Below are 26,458 nucleotides of genomic sequence, written 5' to 3'. Positions count from 1 at the left end.
AATGTGTGAAACGTTTTTTTACATAATTAAAACCTGGACTGTGTTCTCCTGATTGCCAGTTTCTCATTCCATATACTGTTGTATCTTTGCTGTTTAGACTGGTTCTGTCTTGCAGTAGCATACCAGGATTTATATTACTTATCAGGTAACACTTTTTTACATTTCTAAAAAATTCTTACAGTTGATGCATACATAGTGCTAAACATTCTAATCTTGTTATGTCAAAGTAATATGAAAATACGAATAGGTTAACTAAATCATTAAGTTATCCTTAAAGTTTACTGGATGATTTTATGAAATAAAACAAACAAGCAATGTTGTTTCAAAAATCGTACAAACACTGAAGGTTACAAGCGCTTGAGTAAAAGGTTTACATCTGATAACCTTTTATGGGCAATCTCCTTTTTGTCATATATTCCATGTATTTAATCAAACGTTGGTTTCTCCAATTTTCTTTTGGCTGATATGAGTTTCTGATGAAGATTAATTCAGAAATGCGTAATCGAACATCGAACATTTATCTTTCTCTTTTTATATCAAAACGAATTTTTATTTTTTTTATTTTGATCTTGTATCTTTTTCAATTAATATCCATAAATTTGATTTTTGATGATCCTATTCAGAATATCAAACGGTCTCATCCTATTAGCGATTGACAAAAAAAAATCATAATTAGTTGCTTCATCCAGGATGATTTCATATGTTCTCCATTTCAAATAACCTGTCTCACTTCGTTTTCATAAGTTTATTCCGTTAAAGAAACGTCTTTTAATTTGTTAACAGTCATCTGAACACTAATTCCTCGCTCTGCATGGACCAATGCCGTTGTGGTAATAATTACCACCCAGTGTGTGCAGAGACACTTAACACCAACTACTTTTCACCATGCCATGCTGGATGTACAGAAAATTTTCAACAGGTAATATATATACGAACTTGGATAGTTCTTCATTTTTGTTGTTTTTGCCATTTTTATGCCCCACCTATGATAGTAGAGGGGCATTATGTTTTCTGGTCTGTGCGTCCGTTCGTCCGTTCGTCCGTCCGTTCGTCCGTTCGTCCGTCCGTTCGTCCGTTCGTCCGTCCGTTCGTCCGTCCGTTCGTCCGTTCGTCCGTCCGTCTGTCTGTCTGTCCGTTCGTCCGTCTGTCCCGTTCCAGGTTAAAGTTTTTGGTCAAGGTAGTTTTTGATGAAGTTGAAGTCCAATCGACTTCAAACTTAGTACACATGTTCCCTTTGATATGATCTTTCTAATTTTAATGCCAAATTAGAATTTTTACCCCAATTTCACGGTCCACTGAACATGGAAATGATAGTGCGAGTGGGGCATTCGTGTACTGAGGACACATTCTTGTTCTATATCTTTCTTTCCCACATCTTCTCTATTCTTATATATTAGAACCCCATTATTTTCTCTTCTTTTTTAAGGGCCTTTGTACTGTATTCCCCAATTATCCTCTGTTCTGTAAACCATACCCAGAGCCTCATATATATAACGTTGGCTTGTTTTAAATGATGCAGGTTACCAAACGTGCAGCAGATATTCATTAAAATATATGTCTATCAGTTATCGAATGATGCTATATGTTATTGCGGCGAAAACCAAAAGTACGCCATACCAGTTATAACTTTATACTAAAATAAGGAGATGTCGTTTGTTTGGCAATGGCTAAAGAGAGTGGGAAAGGGTTACTGTCGTACAACGTGTTTTGCAATTTTTATTTCACGTGCAGCCTTGAAAAAGAAACACAAGCAACTAAAACTAAAAATCATACAAGACTAACAAAGGCCAGAGGTTCCTGACTAGTGAAAGGCGCAAAAATGAGGCGGAGTCAAGCGGGGTTAAACATGATTTTTGAGATCTCAACCCTCCCAATATATCTTACTTTGCGGTACTGTTTTTTCTCATTGATAAAGATCATATGTAAACCTACAGTTGTTAACTTCTTAGTCAATTGGTCTCTGGTGGAGAGTTGCCTCATTGGCAATTATACCGCATCTTCTTATTATACATGTACATGTATATAAGTAGTAAAATGGTAATTTGGTGTTGTTCCTATAACATCTACTGTAATACTATGATGCTGGACGAATAAAAGTATCATGACGAAAAAAAAAAAAAAACAATACCGAAAAATGGAGAGCGCACGAAAGAAGCAACACCTGATGATTCAAAATTGTGGACACACACACCACTATTTATGTCACATTGCATTTAATATCAACAAATAAAAAAAAAAAAACAAATGTGTGAAACGTTTTTTTACATTATTATTCCTAATGAAGTCATATGGCAGCTGTTCATGTCTTTCGTCTCATGGTAACATGGTATCTTCCAACGATCTTACAGTAAAACCTGGACTGTGTTCTCCTGATTGCCAGTTTCTCATTCCATATACTGTTGTATCTTTGCTGTTTAGACTGGTTCTGTCTTGCAGTAGCATACCAGGATTTATATTACTTATCAGGTAACACTTTTTTACATTTCTAAAAAATTCTTACAGTTGATGCATACATAGTGCTAAACATTCTAATCTTGTTATGTCAAAGTAATATGAAAATACGAATAGGTTAACTAAATCATTAAGTTATCCTTAAAGTTTACTGGATGATTTTATGAAATAAAACAAACAAGCAATGTTGTTTCAAAAATCGTACAAACACTGAAGGTTACAGGCGCTTGAGAAAAAAGTTTACATCTGATAACCTTTTATGGGCAATCTCCTTTTTGTCATATATTCCATGTATTTAATCAAACGTTGGTTTCTCCAATTTTCTTTTGGCTGATATGAGTTTCTGATGAAGATTAATTCAGAAATGCGTAATCGAACATCGAACATTTATCTTTCTCTTTTTATATCAAAACAAGGAGATGCTGTATTATCAATTAAATATGTAATGGCCAATCTAAAATCTAATAAATGCATGTTTCATTATTGAGACATATTCATCACTTTTAGAAATAAACAGAGTAAACCGGAACATTTTCGTGTCAGTTTAATTTTCGTTATTTTCGCGGTAAGAATTGAAACGCGAAAATAGAATTACTGAATATTTTAAGAAAAACACCAGGGGTCAATTGATAAAAACGATTTTAATGAATTATTTACTTCTAAATGAAAGGCAGTGTCAGAAATCAAATTTTTTATCTCATGATAGCCGAATTCAAATGAAAGTCAATAAATGCCTCTTTCATCATTAAATATATATTGATTACTTTCTGAGATAAAGTAGCACATTTGTGATCTGGTTTACTTTATTTTAACTGTTGTAGATCAGTGTCAGCATCAGATAAAGGTGTTGCCGTTGGATTTACATCTTTCGTCTTTACATTGTTGGGTAAGACTTGTCATTCTTTCCTCACTTGGTAACCATAGTAACTTAAATTATACACCTACTTTGCAAACATCATTTAAAAAAAAATTATTTTCAAAAATGAATTTTGCATTCTTAGATTTTAGCATTTATTTCCTTGCCAATATTTGATCATATTGAACTGGTTACCGTTCTGTCTATTTAGTTCATATACTAAAGCCGTACAGACTACTTAATATCAATCAAATACTACATCCCATCTCATTTGGCTGAGACATTGGCCTTTGGCATTTATAAAAATACCACAGTCTTCAAGGTATTGCTGATAATCAATAATCAGTATTGCAATAATCAATAATCAGTATTGCAATATAAGATAACGTTTTGACCTTTCATTTTTTTTTATTTGAGCGCGAATGGCGAGTCTTCTGTAGATAAAATGCGTGTCTGTTATAAAATTATCTCAAAGGCGAGGGGGGGGGGGGGGGGGGGGTGTCCTATAAACAAGGTGATAGGACGTGCCGCTTGAATGGGCCACTTTTTCAAGCTTGAAAATATGTGAATAGTTCGGGAAAACTATCAGAAATTTATGATAAGGTCAATAAAGTTCCCATAACTTCTTCGTTTGTCATTTTTCTTGGTGTTCCCGCTGTGTCTTTATCAACCATTTTTTTCTCTTTTGACACTTTGGTATTCCACTCTTACATTACACACCACAGAAAACCCAAACAATATGGGAAAAGGTTACATTTTCTCCTACGCAATATATGAAATGGTATATATTGTTAAAATCTAAATTATATGAAAAGGGTGGGGTAACAGAACCCCAGCCACACCCCCTATCAATTAAGTATTGAAGTAACCCCCCCCCCCCCCCCCACCCGAGAAAATTATAAGCTGATGTAGTTGATGGTTTATTAGCCGACGTTAAAATCTAAAAAAGAATAGACATTTTTACTTCTTTTTGTTTGTGACGATTTTTATTAACTTTAGATATAAGAAGATGTGGTATGAGTGCCACTGAGACAACTCTCCATCCATGTCACAATTTATAAAAGTTAACGAGTATAGGTCAAAGTGCGGTCTTCAAACACCGCACAGTAAGCTATAAAGGGCCCCAAAAATTACTAGTGTAAAACCATTCAAACGGGAAAACCAACGGTCTAATCTATATAAAAAACGAAAAACGAGAAACACTTATGAACCGCATCAACAACGACAACTACTGAACATCAAATTCCTGACTTAGGACAGATGCAAACAATAGTCTAACATCACATCATAGAAAGACACACTATAAAATATCAATTGAAATGGCTTAACTCAATCAAAAGACATATTTACACAAGTGAACATACACTGAACGAATAAATTTGATCTATGATACAATGTAAATACAAAATCAAAAAAATAAGGGATGAATAATTAAAGTAACAGTATTATACCGCTGTGAAATGTTAAACAATTTCAGAAAATCAACAATAGCCTTAAACAATAATCGGCCATTTACAATAATATTACACACAGGTAAATGAAAATAATTTTGTTGTTAGGTATACAGTTTAAAAGGAGAAAAGAAATATTTTTCCAAAATAAATAATTTGGATGTTCATAGTTCAAAGAAGTGAAAATTTATAGTAATACCAAACACTTATCAAAGCTGGTATTTAGACCAGATATAACCCTGAATAAGTTAACATTGAATAACAAAAAAGCATTACAAAAAGTATCAACAGGTCAAATTAACAAGAAAGTACGATTTGAGAGTACTCGCAGTTTCTGACAACTAGTTAAAAGCCAAAAACAATAAATAATAAAAAAATCATGCATCAGAGACTAAATCAACTAAAACTCATCCCAGGGATTTAGTATTTTAACGTCATGGACAGTCAAAGAAAACATGACTTGTGCAATGCCAAAAATAAATGTATGGACAGGCAATAGGATAGTTTAGGAGTTAACCTCTTAATAGATAAAAATGAACGTGGGTGTGTCTTTATACATCTCGTTTGAAAAGAATACAAATTTAGTTATGTTTTAATTTGCTGATGACAAAATCGATATTAGTGCCAATGTAAACTATATTCAAAGATCTAATTACAACATTGGTAAGATAACTTTATTAACTTTCTCTTATTGTGAGTAAAATTTCAACGTAAGTTGATTCGCTTTGCTAGCATGTTTAAATCATTTATTGATTGCAGGTTGGTTTCCTGGCCCTGTTTTATATGGAAAAATTATAGACCAAGCTTGTTTATTATGGAGCTCAGAGTGCAATAATAAAGGAGCATGCGCATTGTACGATAACTATAAATTTCGAATGTTCATTTATGGAACAAGTGCTGCATTAAATGTTGGTGTGTTTGGATTAAAGGTTGTACAATTCTTCCTGGCACGGAAAAAGACGGACTGGAGTATTGAAGCAGAAAAAACAGAAAAAGAAAAAATAGAGGAGGAAAGTTTGCTGACAAAAACTATCCCATTAGAAAATAAAAGTATACGAAAAGAAGAATCGGAGGATACGCCTATATGAAGAAACAAATCATTGAATATAAAAGACCTGAATTTGCATTTACACATAAATGTTACCCATCGAGTATTTGAATTGTAATAGATACTTTAATATCTAGTATTTTTTTATTTTTTAACCAAAAAAACCAACTTTTTATTTTCTTCCTGTTTTCTGAATCTGAATTTTAAATGTGATATACCGAGGTCGCTCTATATCAAATATCTACACCAAGGTTTAACAGAAGTGCTTTTCTGACATCAATACAAAAAATATGGATAGGCATAAAACAAGAAATAACAAGATATACTGATTTCGACACATGTCGTTTTGTGTTGTCGTCTGCTTCCCCGTCTGCTTCACACTTTCTTAACTTTCAGTGGTGATTTGGTCCTGATCTATGCTGGTGATGATCATTGTTGATGATTTGGTCCGTATCAGTGCTGGTGGTTTGGTCTTGATCTGTGCTTGTGATTAATGATTAATGCTGGTGATTTGGTCAGTACCAGTGCTGATGATTTGATCCTGATCCTGAGTAATGCTGGTGATTTGGTTCGTATCAATGCTGGTGATGTGGTCCGTTTCAATGCTGGTGATTTGATCTGTATCACTGCTGGTGATTTGGTCCGTATCAGTGATGGTGATTTGGTCCGTATCAATGCTGGTGATTTTATCCTGATCAATGCTGGTGATTTGGTTGTATCAGTGCTGGTGATTTGGTCCGTATCAGTGCTTGTGATTTGGTCCGCATCAATGTTGTTGATTTGGTCTGTATCAATGCTGTTGATTTGGTCCTTATCAACGCTGGTGGTTTGGTCCGTACCAATGCTGGTGATTTGGTCTGTATAAATGCTGATGATTTGGTTCGTATTAGTGCTGGTGATTTGGTCCGCATAAATGCTGGTGATTTGGTCCGTATCAGTGCTGGTGATTGGTTCGTATCAATGCTTGTGATTTGGTCCGCATTAATGTTGTTGATTTGGTCTGTATCAATGCTGGTGATTTGTTCCGTTTCAATGCTGGTGATTTTTTCCGTATCAATGTTGTTGATTTGGTATTGATTTGTGCTGGTCCGTATAAATGCTGGTGATTTGGTCTGTATCAATGCTGTTGATTTGGTCCGTATCAATGCTAGTGATTTGGTCCGTACCAATGCTGGTGATTTGGTTCGTATCAGTGCTGGTGATTTGGTCCGTATAAATGCTGGTGATTTGATCCTGATCAATGCTGTTGATTTGGTCCGTATCAATGCTGTTGATTTGGTATTGATTTGTGTTTGTCCGTATCAATGCTGGTGATTTGGTTCGTATCAATGCTGGTGATTTGGTCCGCATCAATGCTGGTGATTTGGTCCGTATCAATGCTGGTGATTTTGGTCCGTATTAATGCTGGTGATTTCGTCCGTATCAGTGCTGGTGATTGGTTCGTATCAATGCTGGTGATTTCGTCGGTATCAATGCTGGTGATTTCTTCCATGTCAATACTGATGATTCGGTCCGTATCAATGCTGGTGATTTTGTCCGTTTAAATGCTGCTGATTTGGTCCATATCAGTGCAGGTGATTTGGTCTTGATCAGTCCTCGTGATTGTTGAAAAAATATGTAAACCTGCACGAAAATGATGACTTATAGAGGAAAAATTCCAGTTTTAGAGGTGGATATGTGTTTCTTACGCGCAGACACAGAATAAAAACTCATTAGGTTGAATAATTAGAAATAATCGAGAGTTCGACACGAAATTGTCACAGAAACCATACTAGGATGTTAATCTGCAAATTATTTTAATAGATGCCTTGACAAGACACGTTTCCGTATCATATAGGTGACCTGACACGACAAGTTATCGTTTCATATAGATGACCTCACAAGACATGTTTTCGTTTCATATAGATGACCTGACAAGACATGTTTTCGTTTCATATAAATGACCTGACAAGACCTGTCTTCGTTTCGTAAAGATGACCTGACAAGACATAGTTTTGTTTCATATAGATGACCTGACAAGACATGTTTTTGTTTCATATAAATGACCTGACACGACATGTTTTCGTTTCATATAGGTTACCTGACACAACATGTGTTCGCTTCATAGAGATGACCTGACAAGACATGTTTTGGTTTCATATAGATGAACTGATAAGATATGATTTTGCTTCATAAATATGACCTGACACGACCTGTTATGGTATCATATAGATGACCTGACAAGTCATGTTTTCGTTTCGTAGAGATGACCTGACAAGACATGTTTTCATTATATATAGATGACCTGACAGGACATGTTTTCTTTTCTTAGAGATGACTTGACGGGACATGTTTTCCCTGACAAGACTTGTTTTCGTATCATGTAGATGACCTGCCAAAACATGATTTCGTTTGATTGAGATGACCTGACAAGACAAAGACATGTTTTCATATCATATAGATGACCTGACAAGACATGTTTTTGTTTCATATAGATAACCTGACGACGAATTTTTTCGTTTCATATAAATGACCTGACAAGACATGTATTCGTTTCGTAAAGATGACCTGACAAGACATGTTTTTGTTTCATATAGATGACCTGACAAGACATGTTTTCGTTGTTTATAGATGACCTGACAGGACATTTTTCGTTTCATATAAATAAACTGACAAGATATTTTTCGTTTCATATAGATGACCTGACAAGACATGTTTTCGTTTGATTGAGATGACCTGACAAGACAAAGACATGTTTTCATATCATATAGATGACCTGACAAGACATGTTTTCGTATCATAAAAATTAACTGACAAGACATGTTTTCGTTTCATATAGATGACCTGACAAGACATGTTTTCGTTGTATATAGATGACATGACAAGACATATTTTCGTTTCGTAAAGATGACCTGACAAGACATGTTTTTGTTTCATATAGATGACCTGATAAGACATGTTTTCTGTTTATATAGATGACCTGACAAGACAATGTTTTCGTTGTATATAGATGACCTTACAGGACATTTTTCGTTTGATTTCGATGACCTGACAAAACCTGTTTTCGTTGTATATAAATGACCTGACAAGATATTTTTCGTTTCATATAGATGACCTGACAAGACATGTTTTCGTATCATTTAGATGACCTGACAAGACATGTCTTCGTTGTATATAGATGACCTGACAAGACATTTTTTTCGTTTCATATAAATGACCCGACAAGACATGTATTCGTTTCGTAAAGATGACCTGAAAAGGCATGTTTTCTCTTTATATAGATGACCTGACAGGACATGTCTTCGTTTCATATAAATGACCTGACAAGACATGTTTTCGTGTCATATAGATGACCTGACAAGACATGTTTTCGTTGTATATAGATGACCTGACAAGACATAGTTTTGTTTCATATAGATGACCTGACAAGACATTTTTTCGTTTCATATAAATGACCTGACAAGACATGTATTCGTTTCGTAAAGATGACCTGACAAGACATGTTTTTGTTTCATATAGATGACCTGATAAGACACGTTTTCTGTTTATATAGATGACCTGACAAGACATGTTTTTTTTTCATATAGATAACCTGACGACATTTTTTCGTTTCATATAAATGACCTGACAAGACATGTTTTCGTTGTATATAAATGACCTGACAGGACATTTTTCGTTTGATTTCGACTACCTGACAAAACCTGTTTTCGTTTCATATAAATTACCTGACAAGATATTTTTCGTTTCATATAGATGACCTGACAAGACATGTTTTCGTATCATTTAGATGACCTGACAAGACATGTTTTCGTTGTATATAGATGACCTGACAAGACATTTTTTTCGTTTCATATAAATGACCTGACAAGACATGTATTCGTTTCGTAAAGATGACCAGACAAGGCATGTTTTCTGTTTATATAGATGACCTGACAGGACATGTCTTCGTTTCATATAAATGACCTGACAAGATATGTTTTCGTTTCATATAGATGACTTGACAAGACATTTTTTCGTTTCATATAAATGACCTGACAAGACATGTTTTCGTTTCATATAGATGACCTGACAAAACATGTTTTCGTTGTATATAGATGACCTGACAAGACATATTTTCGTTTCATATAAATGACCTGATAAGACATGTATTCGTTTCGTAAAAATGACCTGACAAGACATGTTTTTGTTTCATATAGATGACCTGATAAGACATGTTTTCTGTTTATATAGATGACCTGACAAGACATGTTTTCGTTGTATATAGATGACCTTACAGGACATTTTTCGTTTGATTTCGATGACCTGACAAAACCTGTTTTCGTTTCATATAAATGACCTGACAAGCTATTTTTCGTTTCATATAGATGACCTGACAAGACATGTTTTCGTATCATTTAGATGACCTGACAAGACATGTTTTCGTTGTATATAGATGACCTGACAAGACATTTTTTCGTTTCATATAAATGACCTGACAAGACATGTATTCGTTTCGTAAAGATGACCAGACAAGGCATGCTTTCTGTTTATATAGATGACCTGACAGGACATGTCTTCGTTTCATATAAATGACCTGACAAGACATGTTTTCGTGTCATATAGATGACCTGACAAGACATGTTTTCGTTGTATATAGATGACCTGACAAGACATGTTTTCGTTGTATATAGATGACCTGACAAGACATTTTTTCGTTTCATATAAATGACCTGACAAGACATGTATTCGTTTCGTAAAGATGACCTGACAAGACATGTTTTTGTTTCATATAGATGACCTGATAAGACATGTTTTCTGTTTATATAGATGACCTGACAAGACATGTTTTCGTTTCGTATAAATAACCTGACGACATTTTTTCGTTTCATATAAATGACCTGACAAGACATGTTTTCGTTGTATATAGATGACCTTACAGGACATTTTTCGTTTGATTTCGATGACCTGACAAAACCTGTTTTCGTTTCATATAAATGACCTGACAAGATATTTTTCGTTTCATATAGATGACCTGACAAGACATGTTTTCGTATCATTTAGATGACCTGACAAGACATGTTTTCGTTGTATATAGATGACCTGACAAGACATTTTTTCGTTTCATATAAATGACCTGACAAGACATGTATTCGTTTCGTAAAGATGACCAGACAAGGCATGTTTTCTGTTTATATAGATGACCTGACAAGACATGTTTTCGTATCATTTAGATGACTTGACAAGACATGTTTTCGTTGTATATAGATGACCTGACAAGACATTTTTTCGTTTCATATAAATGACCTGACAAGAAATGTATTCGTTTCGTAAAGATGACCAGACAAGGCATGTTTTCTGTTTATATAGATGACCTAACAGGACATGTTTTCGTTGTATATAGATGACCTGACAGGACATTTTTCGTTTGATTTCGATGACCTGACAAAACCTGTTTTCGTTTCATATAAATGACCTGACAAGATATTTTTCGTTTCATATAGATGACCTGACAAGACATGTTTTCGTATCATTTAGATGACCTGACAAGACATGTTTTCGTTGTATATAGATGTATATAGATGACCTGACAAGACATTTTTTCGTTTCATATAAATGACCTGACAAGACATGTATTCGTTTCGTAAAGATGACCAGACAAGGCATGTTTTCTGTTTATATAGATGACCTGACAAGACATGTTTTCGTATCATTTAGATGACTTGACAAGACATGTTTTCGTTGTATATAGATGACCTGACAAGACATTTTTTCGTTTCATATAAATGACCTGACAAGACATGTATTCGTTTCGTAAAGATGACCAGACAAGGCATGTTTTCTGTTTATATAGATGACCTAACAGGACATGTTTTCGTTCAATATAAATGACCTGACAAGATATTTTTCGTTCCATATAGGTGACCTTTTTAGCAGGTTTGACTGTAACAAATATCTAGAGCCAAATAAAATATAAAAAAACGAAAAATAACAACGATAGTAAAATCACAACCTGGAAATGTTTTTCAAAAGTGTTTATTAGCACAACAATAATAATCTCCAAAATACAAGATGTAATAATTAGAACAACAATTTATTACTATATTGGTTAATAGCGAAAAGAAGGAACATGGAATTGATAAATAGATAGCAACGATGCCATTACACACCGTTACTATAACAAATATGGTAAAAAAAATCTGCTGTTCCGTATCATTCAATTTCCTGAAAGAATTTATTAATCTAAAGAACGAATGAAAAGCTCACACCTTTCATACAGCATGGCAAAGAGGACATACGCTATAGTATTCTATATTAATAACCACTTTACATATCTCGAACGTGTTATATGGAAAAGAATCGATAAATTGCGTTAAAATATTGCTTTACTCTTGTTGCAGTGTGTTTCATTTGTTTTCGATCAAAACACTTCATACTGAATATATTAACTACAAATACTTTTATTGACATACTTAGGATTTTCTTCCCTAGGAAAAGTCACTTAAGTTGTATTTGGTAAAACCCTTTGGAAATTTGAGTCCACAATGTTCTTCAACTTTGTACTTTATTTTGCTTTTTAAGTTGTATCATTCGGGTGTCTCTGATGAGTTTTCTTTATGCGGGAAAGGCGCGTCAGGTGTACTAAATTATAAGACTGATTTATTAAGAAAACAGATGCTGTACTTGATTATCAAGTAACATTAATCACACAGTTATATACAATAGAATAGATAATGGAAACGGGGAATATGTCAAAAAGACACACCCAGACCAAAAACCAGAAAACAGTCCACGGCCACCAATGGGAATTTAACGCAGCGAGATAATTCCACACCCGTGAGCGGGCTTCAACTAGCTCCGAAAGTATTATTTGAAATGGTTACGTTTTGTCAAAACGGAAAACAACATTTTGAATTGCTTACAACAGCTGTCATTGCCTTGCTATTTCTCTGTTCGTCATCATGTGGGTCAACACGCACGTGTTTAAGGAAAGGATATATTTTTTGCCCATTATTCTATGTTCTTTTTATTTTTGCACCTTATTTTTTTTGTTCATTTTCTTTATTTTTCATATTTTTTTGCCCATTATTCTCTATTCTGTAAACCCCTATGCACACCCTCTAATACCTCTAATATGGTATTCCTTCAATTTATTATGCACGTTTTCACCGTTAAATTGAAACTTATTTTAATATATCACTACAAATAGTTATGTATACATGAAGCTTTTTGTGATACAATGTTCTAGTATTCAGTATAATAATAATTTTGATAATAATAATGATAATAAATATCCTAACACAACGGGTGTAGGATGATGTTACCCTTCCGGGACATATTGAGACATATTTATACTTGGCATGTGCAACACAATGGGTGTCATATATGGAGTAGGATGACCTCATTCTTCCGGGATAAATGAGCTCACTCTCCGTTTTTGGAAAGATTAGAACTTGTTCTAAATCTGTACTAAGGCACTGGCCTCCCTAACAACACGACAGGTTAGCTTCTGTTACTAAATTCACACTGAAATATAGTTCCCTATAGTTCTCATGTATGTGCACATAATACACATATGAACTGAAAATATTGGTGTATTTTTGGAGCAGGTCATCCAAGAATGTGTGTAACTAAGGTGTGTTGATGTGCAGGCTTTTTTTTATAACATTTTGATTAGGTAGTTGGGTATTGATACAATACGATAATGATTGTCATTATCACCAAACAATCAGAGACAAGGTGGACCTTTAATTACAATGCCCCACCTCCTAAACAGTCAATCAAATTGACCACATTACTTATCAACCTGTCTTACATAATTAGAACCTTCAATATACAACTTCAATATACAATTATTTGACCTCATAATTGAATACACAAATGTATATATTAGATGTTTGATATATTTAAGGATGATAGATTTATTTATTGCCTATTACTTTTGATCTACAATACATAAAGTGATTCTGTAAATTATGTCTGAAAGATAAATGATCAATGGATTAACAAGACCTTTAAAAAAATAATATGAATATAAATATAAATATATAAAAGCTATTCAAGTAAGGCCCATAATTTACTTGATAAATTTCCAATAATCATCTGTAATTAATCAACAATTTAGATTAGTTCACTCAATTTTTTTATCATCAGGAATTGCTTGAAATAGTTTTAAAATTTTAAAACTTTTAATTAAAACAAACCATTGTTTATTAATTTATTCCCCATCAATCATTATGTCTATTTTAGTCATTTGAAATTTTATTAGAAGGGATTATATAGTTTTGCAATCAAGAAAGAATCACATTTTGATAAAATATTTTTTTTTTATTTGTTTACAATGAAAAAGTACATTTTCAATGCCCTGTTTTGCTAACTACTTTAAAAATTGATCAAAAGACACTCTACAACTTTTAATCTTCAATGTCATATAACCTATGTTTCAACTTACAAAATGCCCCAAAACAACAAATTTAGATTATTTTTGTTGACACTTTAAAGTTAGCTGTTGGTCTCAATTTTATGTCTTACAATGATAGTTGGAAGCATTTACTAGAAGAATTTTTGATTTGCAATTGTTTGTTTTTTTGAAACATGTTCAGAACAGGCTACATTATTTGGATAAGCTATAAACTGCAGTTTAAATAACATTGTGCAAATTAAGAGACCCATATTATTTGATTAAATGAGCTCATTTCATTCTCATACTGGAAAGGCACTTTTCCTTCTAAAGACCTGCTGTTAATGCAATTTTCAGCATCAGTGCTTTATTAATGTTCATTTTCCCCCACCATACCTTAATATGAATTTTTTCAAACTACTCTTCTAATCTTTCCATGAGTGATTTCCATCACTTTGATTTGTTGGGGTTCGTGGTCATGATATTCAGTTTTAAGCTTTTATGCAGTGATTGTAAACATTTTCTTGTCTGATCGATCATGTTTTTTTTTAAATAACTTCTATTATTGGAAATAGATAATAACAATGGAATAGTTGATTATACAAACATGTCGAAAATGGGTTATTTAACAAGTATTTGAACATGTTTTCTTAATCTGTTTCCCTCCTTTTTTTAAAATTTATAACTCGTATTGTCTTCTATCTTTTTTAGTGGAGAAATTGCCAACGTCAAACACTCGTATACATGTAAAATATATCGAAAAGCCCAACGCTCTCTAGATTGTGAACAATTTTGAGGTTGCCTTTAAAAAAAATGTTTGTCTATTTTTTAGACCGTGATTATGCACACCTGAACATTTTTATGTTGCTGGGTTACCATTTTTTTTAACGTTTGCTAACTAGTAATTGACCACCATTGCCAGTTTTCCTGCCGAAGATCGGTGGTTCTCTCCGAGCACTCCGGCTTCTACCATCGATAGTAAATGGGCCAACACAACAGGAAATAGCTAATAGTGATAAAAGTGGCGTTAAACAGCACAAATCAATCAACCAATTAATCAATCGATAATAGTATGCTTTGAAAATACAAAACGTGTGCTTGTGAGTACAAACAAGTTAAAACAAATATAGTTAACAAAAAATTACAACAACAAAAAAGACTTCTGAAGGGTGACGTGGATAATCACTAACATATCTACCATTTCTTCCTTCAATTTATGAGCAATCTTTCAATGGTGGTTGAATGAGTGTTCACATGGAACTCAGTCAGTCTGATGTTGTTCATAGCAGCAAGAACACGCTTTATGACATGCCTTTCGGAAGTCATTCTTATACCATGCATATATTACAGGATTGAGGACACTGTTCAAAATGCCAAGGAATGCGAGCCAGAACGATGCTTCGTTTAGATTAGAATCTTTCGTGTACCCATTGGCGTAAGCAAATGATAATGACATGGATGGTATCCAGCATATGGTAAAGACTATTGTAATGAATAACATAACTTTTGATCCTCGTATTCCTCTTTTAAATATTTTATCCTTTATTGCCAATGCAATGAGTGGGCTTGTCCTCTTGTGAAATTTTCTAATTTCATTAAAAATGAGAAAGTGAGCGATGAAAGAGAAAAGATTCAACGAACAAACTGTAATAGCAATTGTCCAGAAGTAATCTGGTGTAAACAATAAACTGTAGCTACAAGTATGAGCAATATCAAAATTGTTCCATCCAAAAAATGGCGGGACTGACAAAGACATAGACACAAGCCATGGTAGGGTGACAAAAATGATGGATAGTTTTTTAGACGTCATTCCTTTATAACATTCAGGAAAACAGACAGCAATGTATCGATCAATTGATAGGAGGAACACAGTAACTTGTGACGCAATAGTCATGGAACCCACTCCTTGATAGCGTAGTAAACATGTTACAGCATTCTTGTCTAAATGGCGGTAAAACATATACAATATTTGAATTCCTGTAGATATACCGGTGAAGAAGTCTGCTATAGCCAAGTTTAATATAAATACGTTGGAACTGTCTTTCAAGCTCATGTATCTCAGTACTGTATATATAACAAACAAATTACTCGTACAAGCAACCACGAAGATAATTTGTTGGAGAGTGAGAAATAAGATCAGTAACGATGGAAATGGTAATTGTATAGTGCTTGAAGTCTGGTTCAACAATGTAGTGGTGTTTGAAGTCAAATCCATGTTTTTGTTTTATATGTAACGTCTTTTTCTTCCTACAATGAGAGTAAAAAAGACAATACATTGTGTTTACAAATCGATTAAATAAATACTGAATAATTCAATTATAAATATTAAGAAGATGTGGTAAAATTATGTTTGCAAAATAGAAAATTATCAACCTAAATGAAGCTATGTGTTAGGCAACTCCAAATCACCGCTCAGCTGTCAACAATAAGCAAAATTCATAACGTAAGGCGTGCTATAAAAGGCCGCGAAGCGACACATTTTACTATTTAAATCAGAAAACCAACGGCCTGATTTGTACACGGTAGAAGAACAAACGAGAAAGAAACATGACAGACAGCAACAAAAGACAACCACTGAATTACATGGTGCTGACTTGGGATATACACATACATGATTTGAAAATGTTTTCGTGCTAAAAACTATATCCTGGGATTGTGGTATAATAGCACATCATGTTCGGATATTCATTTATTCATACTTGTCTAGGGTTTGAGCGTTCTTGATGAAGGTAATCCCAGAAAAGTTTTTCACACTAACCATTTGTTTTTCATTTTTCATTTTCGATCAATATGTTAGTTGTCAGTTTAAAATGCATTAAAATGCTTTTCAATTTTAGTTCTTTTATATGGTAATTTGATTGATATTTACTTGAGAAAAACGTATAAACCATTGATTGCTCTGAAGGTACTATTCAAAGTCAACTTAACAATTTTATTCATGTGATAACGTCAGAGACCATGCACACATCACCTGGCTTTGTTCCGCAATTATTCTGGATAAAGTGTAGCAATATACATTCTTATATATACACATAGACCTTCTTGCATTTAATATTGCTCTATTTGGAGAATTTAATTCATCATCGATCATATAACCAAATATATTTCAAGTGGAACCCAGATTGACATCATCCTCATAGACTTTGAAAAGGCATTTGACAAGGTTCCTTATTCAAGACTACTGTACAAACTCTTGGATCAGTTCATTCCAATTAAACAGGAAACAACAGGTAGTATTGGAAGGAGCTCGATCTCAACAAGACGATGTTCTGTCAGGAGGCCATATGGCACAGTGCCAGGTCCTTTATTGTTCATAACAAACATCAATGACATGCCCGGTTATATCCAATCAGACGTCCGCCTCTTTGATGATGTGACATGCCCGGTTATATCCAATCAGACGTCCGCCTCTTTGCTGATGACCGTCTACTGTACAGGGAAATTAGTAGCACCAAAGTTACAGACCAACTACAGAGACCTTGAAGCTTTAGAAAATTGGGAAAAGACATGAATGATGAGATTTAATCCAACAAAATGTAATGTTATCTGCATAACACCAAAGAACAAAGAACCTTTACAATACCTATACAGTTAACATGTGCACACACTCGAATCAGTAGATAGTGCCAAGTACTTGGGAGTTTCAATATCAAATAATCTATCGTGGAACAAACATATCCAGAACGTTACAGCAAAGGGTAACCGAACACTTGGGTTTGTTAAACGAAACATAAAAGAATGTACAAGGAAAGTAAAGGCTGCTGGCTACAACAACAAATGGAAATATTTAACGGCCTTGACTGGCTATGAACCCCTTGCACGGTTGGAAGCTTAGGTTTCACAGATATGTATGCTGGCTATACAACTCTCGTGCGACCTGTCATAGAGTATGTTTCTACTATATGGAACTCAACCAACCAAGCAAGCATCAACACATTACAACTCATACAGCGAAGAGCTTCTAGATTTGTCTATAATGACTACACATCACGCACACCAGGGTGTGTCATTACAATGTTAGAAGATTTACAGACAAAACGATGTGACATCAGGCTATATGCACGCTCTATCGTATCCAGAATAAGCTGATAGACATCAACAAGAGTACTTACATCAAAGGTGGCGACAGCAGAACTCGTGGTGGACACAAGTTTTACCGTGAACAGATGGTCACCAGTGATGTCTACAGGAACTCCTTCTTTCCAAGAAAAATCATGGAATTGAATAAATTACGTGCCAGGATTGCTGAAGTGGGATCAGTTGAAGATTTCCGCTCAGGGCTACAGACAACACATTAATACCAGACCCAACGATTGTAAATAACTTTAGCAGTAACAACCTGATTTTATTGTAAGTACTGTATATAGCCTTAGAGGACTTGATATGTAATGTCGACAAGCGTAGTCCTGCAGAGTTTGAACGTTTCATTCAAGGAACCCAACTGTTATGAAAGAAAAAGAAGTGCTCGTCTGTGCCTGAAAATAATTATTATTATATATTTTTTTAATTTTTTTTTTTGAAAGAGGAGGTGTGATCGCAACCGACGCACCCCCGTTCCGTTAAACTAAAAATAGAAAGATACCGAGAGATCTGAAAGAACATAAACTATGTTTTTGGTTTGGTATTTAGGCTTATTTTACATCATTAAACATAATATTGATCCATTTATAAAAAAAAAATGCATAACAAATAGGTCAAAAATAAACCACAACTATGTGTTCATCAATAAAAAAAGTAAAAAATAAATGAAAATGAAATCAATTCACAAATGCCTGTTAACACTCAAAGCGTCACTGAAACAGTAATCAGACAAAGCAAGGATATTATTACCAGTTAGTAGATTTATGAAAAGCAGAATAATATCGATCTGAAATATGTTTTGAAAAGAATACAAAAAGAACAGAAATTGATTAAACAAACATACATTAGATACACGGTTGTAATTGGCTTTGAAATAGCTGTCAGGTATTGCGAGTACTTTCAGATCCGTACTGAGTGTCTTTTTTTTAATTTTAGGGAGGTATAAATACTGTGTTTTTGTTACTTTTTTGTTTTGTTGCTTTATATAAATCAAATGGGTTGAACTCTTTTTCAATTGAGTTTTATTGGTGCTGTTACATTACTGTCGCCACACTCTGTATGTTTTGTTCAACTGAGGAGTTTGTAATTCAGTGGTTGTCGTTTGTTGCTGTACATAAATGTAAATAAACCATGCCGTTAGTTTTATTGTTTTACATTTGTTATTTCGGGTCCTTTATAGCTGACTATGAGGCATGGATTTTACTAATTGCTGAAGGACGTATAAAGACCTATATTTATTATATTCTATGTCACTTGTTTTCTGGTGGACAGTTGTCTGTCTCATTGATCTTCCTATTTTTATATAAACCGTTTTATTTAGATAACGATTCTTCTAATGCAGTTATATGACAGTTGTTATCCATTCGTTTGATGTGTTTGAGCTTTTGATTTAGTCATTTGATTAAGGACTTTCCATTTGGAATTTCCTCGGAGTTCAGTATTTTTGTGATTTTACTTTTTTATCATGTAGCATTGTTTGCATTGGTTTCAATTGATGTATAGTAAGTATAAGAAATAAGTCGTCATATTGATTGTTGAATAATTTTACAGAATAATGAATTAAGTACTTCGGTTGCAAGAATTTGAATTTGATGTTTAAATGCGACTCCGCTAATCACTTGTCAACCTTTAAACATGAGACAAATACTGCAGAAACAGAATGAGAAATTTCAAATTATTCTTTAAATAATCAACTTACCAGCTTGTTGGTTGATCTAGCACTACCTTATCAATGTTGGTACCAAACAGTCCTTCCACAGTTAATGCAAATAAGATACCACAAAAAAGTTGACCATCTACCTACATCATATTCTGTGATTTACTACTTCAACCGGGCATAGACTGAATTCTAAAGCAATCTTAGTCACGATTTAGGAGAAATAAATCCGAGTAATAACTTTTAATTTTCGTTATGCAATCAAACGAACATAAAAGTGAACCAAACATCGAAGACCAATTTCAAGTTTAATAACAATAGTCAAATGTGATATGATTGTCAACGAGAATTATCCACCAGAGACCAAATGACGTAGATGTAACCAACAATAGCAAAGTTTGTTTGAGTTTCAGAATAACATAATCACTTGATTGCAATTATTTAATTTAATATATCAATTGAACGAAGTGGGATCTGAGAGTATTCGCTTTCGAAAGAATTTCAACAGTTTGTTTTTTTAAATCAAAATTATTATTGCAATATTATTTATAGATATTCTTCCAAATGTAAAGTCATATAGATTATCAATTTTAATTTTAAGTCAATTAAATGGAAACTCTAATATTCTAATATCGAAACGCATTCAGTTCAAGATTTCTTTTTCAAAAAAGCATTTCCCAATTGCCTATTTAATTCTGTTAAAAATAGTAAAATTACCACAAAAACTGAAATCCGAAGAAAATTAAAATGGCAAAATCAAAAGCACAAACACATCAAACAAATCGGCAACAACTGTCATATTCCTGAGTTGGTACAGGTATTTTCGTAAGTAGAAAATAGTGGATTTAACCTGGTGTTATAGCTAGTATGTGATGTGTGAACAAAACAAAAAGACATGATAGATAAACATGTAAAAAAATTGTGGTACAGCAGTCAACATTATATTATCTTTATCACTATAAAACAAATAAACATGTAAACAAACATAAACCATGGTACAACAACACAATAACGAGATGTTAAAGTACAAGGCCACGTCATATAAACAACGAAGCACAAAAAGGCATACAGACAATGTAATGTAGTTGATACAATATATTTATTTCAATATATTTAAGGTGGTACCCTACACTTTAGCTAAAATTAATTTGGGTCGTTTAATTTTCTTAAAAGTTTGACAAAGTATTTACTTTGACCCTTTTACAAAAATATAAAAAATTCAAAAAATTTGAACCAACCGTTTTATCAGAAAAATTACACTGGTTACATAACGTTTGACAAACGTTTACTTTGATCATTGAGAAGCTTAATATTCTCTTAACAACACAACGTAATTAAAACGTTTAGCTGATTTTACAGAGTTATCTCCCTGTAGTGTTAGGTACCACCTTAATTGAATAAACGTATCAATTAAATGTTTTATCTTCTCAATTTCATTCATATTATTGATTTTATCTATTTACTTTCTTCATTTTGCTTCTTGTTTTATCTATTTATTAATATGTTTTGCTTTCTTTCACTTTCTGCTTTTTTAATTAAAAAGCGTATTCTAGGATACCTTTGTTACTCTCCCCCCTAGTTTATGAACGGTTTTTGAAACACTTGTATAAGCATGTGTCACAATTCACATTTTATTCTTAACAGTATATGTACACTGACATAAGATTGTATAAACTTTCTGAATAGAACGAGTAACTAACACGTTTATAATAAGACTGGAATATGTATTGACACAATGCTTAAGCAATATTAAATACATTTAAAAAAAAAATAGAAATAAGAATCTTTGATACCTGAAATAGGACAGGATGGTAAATTAATTGGAAGACTTCATAGCAACAGTTAATTATATACGATTTCATCACCCTGACAAAATTTGTTTGACGTACCAATCACAATTTTTTGAAATTTGAACTGAAAACAAAGGAGCCCGTACATTACTGTTCTATGTGTCTGCAGTTCTATTGTTTTTAATTTTAGGGCGTAACTCTTTTATCTACTTTGAAAGTTTAAATCAGAAAGAGTGTCAGTACACCTTGCTTTGACATTGTTATTTTGTCTGAGACTTGTGAGTTTAGTGTTCTCCGTCTCTCTGCATCGGAACGTCTTCAAACCACTACATTAAATAGTTACCGGTTAGTTAGGGTACAATGGGTCATGACACCATATTCAATGATTTAAAGTTATTCTGCAAGTCGTCTTCCGTGAACAGCCCTCTAAATGTTAGGGTTCCCTCATTGCTTTCTCGATGACCGCATTTGACAGTGATTTCTTCCAATTCGATATACATGTATCCGGACAGATAGTAACAAGATTAAATTTGCGCCTTCATCTTATCTTTATAATTAAGTCATGTTAAATCATGTACATTATTAATGTCTAAAAGATTTTAATTTCTATTGGCAGTGGGTTTTATTTATCTTCAACAGTTTATCACTTCGTTTCTGTAGCATAAAGAGCAATCGTGTTGGTCTATTACGTAAACGTTAACTTAGTACGAATCTGAAAATGTGTATTGACATACAAAGTTGTGTTGTGTCTCCAAATATGTCTTGTAGTGTCCAAAATGAATTTTGCAGGATCTGCTGACCCTTCCGGAGCACCTGAGATCATTCCTAGGTGTTGTTGGGGTTCGTGTTGCTTAGTCTTTAGTTTTCTATGTTGTTTCGTCTGTACTATTATTTGTCTGTTTGTCTTTTTATTTTGTAGCCATGGCGTTGTCAGTTTATTTTCATCTATGAGTTTTCTGTCCCACTGGTATCTTTAGCCCATGCCATCGTTTACACCCAATGATATTCTCCCTGTTATCCTTTTGTGTTGTATTCCTGTTTGTACATGCTCAAACAGTCATGAATTTTAAAAAAACTTTGTCCTACGATTTCCATTGCATTTAACTTTGAATATGGACACGTAGTATATAATTGTTTAGGGGCGAGCTGAAGGACGCCTCCGGGTGCGGGAATTTTTCGCTACATTGAAGACCTGTTGGTGACCCTCTGCTGTTGTTTTTTTCTATGGTCGGGTTGTTGTCTCTTTGGCACATTCCCCATTTCCATTCTCAATTTTACGATATGGTATTTTTTAATAGACAGTCATGTCAGACGAACCATCGATTGAGTATATTAACATATAATTGTAAAAGTCTTTTCTTTCAATTCTAAAGGCGACACTGTTTGATCAAGTGCAATAGCAGTGTTTTATAAGGTCATAATTATAAACTTACAGTTTACAAAACTTTTATTTATGAAATACTAAGGCTTTCCTACCTTACACAAATTCGAAGCCTCTGTATGCATGCTTTGTAGATTTTAAGCGTGCATTTGATTCAGTTTCACATCTCCACCTTTTTTATAAACTTAAATGTATAGGTGTTGGAACAAAATTTTATGACATTATAAAATGTATGTATGAAAACACAGAAACTTGTGTAAAAATAGACCAACACAGGACAAACCTTTTTAAATCAAATATAGGAGTAAGACAAGGGGATAATCTCAGTTCCTGTCTCTTTAATATATATTTAAATGATTTGCCAACCTATTTTGACCAAACATGTGACCCAATCCCATTAAATACACATCCCTTAAATATTTTAATGTATGCTGATGATGTAGTTCTTTTATCATCATCAGAGCAAGGACTTCAAAATTGTGTTAACAAATTAAATAAATTTACAGTTGATTATAAAATGACAGTTAACACAAAAAAGACCAAGGTTCTTGTATTTAACAAATCACGAAGACTTAAAAATATTAAAATATCATTAGGAAACCAGACTTTAGAATGTGTACAGAACTACACATACTTAGGTATAAATTTTCATCGTCTGGGAGTTTCCAAATAGCAAAGAAAGAACTTTATAACAAAGGAATGAAAGCATATTTCAAATTAAGGAAGACCTTTTCAGTGGAAAGCCCAAAACCTAGTACTTTATTACACATCTATAACCATACAATCCGACCAATCTTGTTGTATGGATCTGAAATTTGGGGTTATATACCACATAAGAAACAAATACATTTGGATAACTTTATATCAAAAGAAACTGATTATCTTGTACTAGAGAAAATTCATACTAAGCTTTGTAAATTTTCACTTGGAGTTAATATAAAAACATCAAATATGGCATGTAGAGGAGAATTAGGTTCACTCCCTACACTGTATTATGTAATAATGAATATGGTAAAATATTGGATCCATCTTATGAAAGATATTGAACCTTCAAATATTATTCTAAGGGAAGCCATAAATCTATCTCATTCTATGGACAAACATAACCAGGAATCTTGGATAGGAAGCATTAAACATATATTTAAATTTCTAGACTTAGAATATCTATTTGTTAACCAGTCAAACTTTAAACAAAACCATATTCTAAAAAAAGTAAAAACATCTTTAACTATTAAATTTAAAGAAAGCTGGTTAGCTAGTTTAGAAAGCAATTCTGGGAAGTGTACTAATTTACAATCTGGTAATAAATTAAGAACTTACAGAAAATTTAAAAATATTTTTATGTTTGAACCATATTTAAAAATGAATTCAAAAAAAGACAGGCAAATAATCACAAGATTTAGAACTAGCTGTCATGATCTTGAAATCGAAAGAGGGGGGTATATTGGAATTAAAGCTGAAGACAGAAAGTGTAAGCTATGTAAGAACGCAGTTGAAGACGAACTACATTTTCTTTTAAAATGTCCTGTTCTAAAAGGTACTCGATCTCAACATCTATCTAATTTAAATTCAAAATTCAAAAAATTTTCAAGATTATCTGATGAAATGAAATTTGTTTGGATTCTTTCATCTGAAGATTTGTTTGTTACTTCAAACTTATCTAATTTATTGCACTCCCTTTTTGAAGAACGAATGAAAATTATAGAAAATATTGTTGTTTGAAAAAGAAAAAAAAATAGAAGAAAAAAATATTTATAGATATATACATATATAGGAAATAAAATTGATCAGGAGTTGTCTCCCATAGACCTAGAACTATAAAGATTTATGTAATTTCTCCAGGTCACAGTGGCACCCATAACTATGTTTTGTCAATAACTTGATTTATATCAGGTTAATTAGTGTAAATGTGTATTCATGTGGTTTTGTTGTTTAAATGTACTTTAATCATTCTAATCATTTTCTGTGCTTTATTTTGTAATTCATTTGATTGTATAGCTCAAATTTTGGGCACCATGATTGGTTAATAAAATTATCTTATCTTATCTTATCTTATATTACATTACCTGTATTTTGGCAACACTTTAAGGAATTTTTAGTCCTCAATGCTCCTCAAGTTAGGAACCTGTTGTCCAGTGGTTGTTGTTGCTTTATTTCTGAATGAAATTGATTTTTGTTTTATTGACAATCATACCACATCTTCGTATTATTACATTAGTCTACATGACGAACTGGGACCTTATTGATCTGTCTTTGGTATCGTAAGGAAATATGCTCAACACTTTACGCGAAGGAAAACTAAAAACGCCATGACAGAACACGTAAGACGACGAAAAGATAAACAAATTCACGAAATAATTTGCAATAACTTGACTAATATATAGAAAGAAATGATATTAGTTACTCTGGTAAAGTTTCGTATTCTTGTCTTTTATTTTTGATAATGGGCCTTTTGTGTTTCTTTGTTACATATGACGTAACTCTGATTTATACATCCCTCATTGTTTTATTGTGCTAATAGTAAATACTAAAGTAAATTTTTGTATTCTTGACTTTCATTTTTGTTTATGTGCCTTGTCTATATGCCTTTTTGTTACATATGTCATGTTTAAAATAGTCATTAAGATTATAAAACAATGTTGACTGCTGTACCCCAATTTTTGACATTTTTTCCTATTATGACTGTTTTATTATGTTCACACATTGTTGCCAAACCAGGTTTATTTGACAGTTCTACATAAGGAATGGCCTGTATCAAGTCGACAATACGACAGTTGTTTTCAACTTGTTTGTTGTGTAATCTTTTGATTTTGCAATTTGTGTAGGGACTCTCCGTTTAGAGTTCTTCTTGGAGTTCGGTACTTTCAAAAACATTTTATTTACTGAACAACAATATAAAGTGGAGTTGTTAAGAGTGCAACAAGGCCATACATGTACATTTTTAATATATTCGTTTTCGCCGAAGTGAAAACACAAACCTCATCAAGATTGAAGATTGAGACCGGAAATAATATTCAAAAATATGACTTTCTATTTACTCGTTTTTGTTCAAATGAATGCTATTGTGTGCTGAAAGCTGACCAAGTAGTGAGCATACATCTTTTAATTAATGCAATGTTTAAGAGCTATGTATTTTAATCTTCTGCCTATCTTGTAACTACATGATGTTAAATAAAAATATATCAAACATTACGCTAACATTATCAAAATTGAGAAAGTATAATATTTCAACTGTCAATTCAAATTTTAAGTTATAATATAATGGCCAAATTCGATAAAAATTTGAAGATTTATTTTTAGTGCACATATTTTGACTCAAAGCAGCAAAGTGTCAAAATGTATTGAAAAAAAGAAATAATTTGCACTGACAATTACCAGGTGTCTTTAA

The 26,458-nt window shown here is 33.0% G+C and overlaps 2 protein-coding genes across 3 annotated transcripts; one reads left to right on the top strand and one right to left on the bottom strand.

Moving 5' to 3' along the window:
- The first annotated feature begins 662 nt into the window (after nt 1–662).
- On the top strand, nt 663–5,943 carry LOC143075369 (solute carrier organic anion transporter family member 1A4-like). 2 transcript variants are annotated; one of them, XM_076250762.1, is made up of 4 exons: nt 663–919; nt 2,349–2,466; nt 3,273–3,337; nt 5,518–5,943. In XM_076250762.1, the coding sequence occupies exons 1-4, from the start codon at nt 886–888 to the stop codon at nt 5,844–5,846; spliced, it is 546 nt and encodes a 181-aa protein (XP_076106877.1). In that variant the 5' UTR covers nt 663–885; the 3' UTR covers nt 5,847–5,943. The 2 variants fall into 2 exon arrangements, with proteins under 2 accessions (XP_076106877.1, XP_076106876.1); XM_076250761.1 differs by having other exon boundaries at nt 673–919; nt 2,285–2,466.
- A 9,451-nt stretch (nt 5,944–15,394) lies between these two features.
- Nucleotides 15,395–16,255, bottom strand: LOC143077026 (lysophosphatidic acid receptor 3-like). The gene has a single exon (XM_076252915.1). It carries the CDS (start codon nt 16,213–16,215, stop codon nt 15,424–15,426), a length of 792 nt encoding a protein of 263 aa, XP_076109030.1. The 5' UTR covers nt 16,216–16,255; the 3' UTR covers nt 15,395–15,423.
- Between the last annotated feature and the right edge of the window lie 10,203 nt (nt 16,256–26,458).

The sequence above is a fragment of the Mytilus galloprovincialis genome, chromosome 5, assembly GCF_965363235.1.
Source record: "Mytilus galloprovincialis chromosome 5, xbMytGall1.hap1.1, whole genome shotgun sequence".
NCBI lineage: Eukaryota > Metazoa > Mollusca > Bivalvia > Mytilida > Mytilidae > Mytilus > Mytilus galloprovincialis.
Note: the sequence above shows the minus strand (reverse complement) of the source record. Positions and strands in the feature narration are given on the sequence as shown.

Bases quoted from the DNA above. Each gene is read 5' to 3' on its own strand.
- LOC143077026 (XM_076252915.1), bottom strand. From the start codon at position 16,215: ATGAGCTTGAAAGACAGTTCCAACGTATTTATATTAAACTTGGCTATA.
- LOC143075369 (XM_076250761.1), top strand. From the start codon at position 812: ATGGACCAATGCCGTTGTGGTAATAATTACCACCCAGTGTGTGCAGAG. The intron at 2,467-3,272 runs GTAACACTTTTT...TAACTGTTGTAG, and splicing joins GGATTTATATTACTTATCAG to ATCAGTGTCAGCATCAGATA. The intron at 3,338-5,517 runs GTAAGACTTGTC...TATTGATTGCAG, and splicing joins TTTCGTCTTTACATTGTTGG to GTTGGTTTCCTGGCCCTGTT.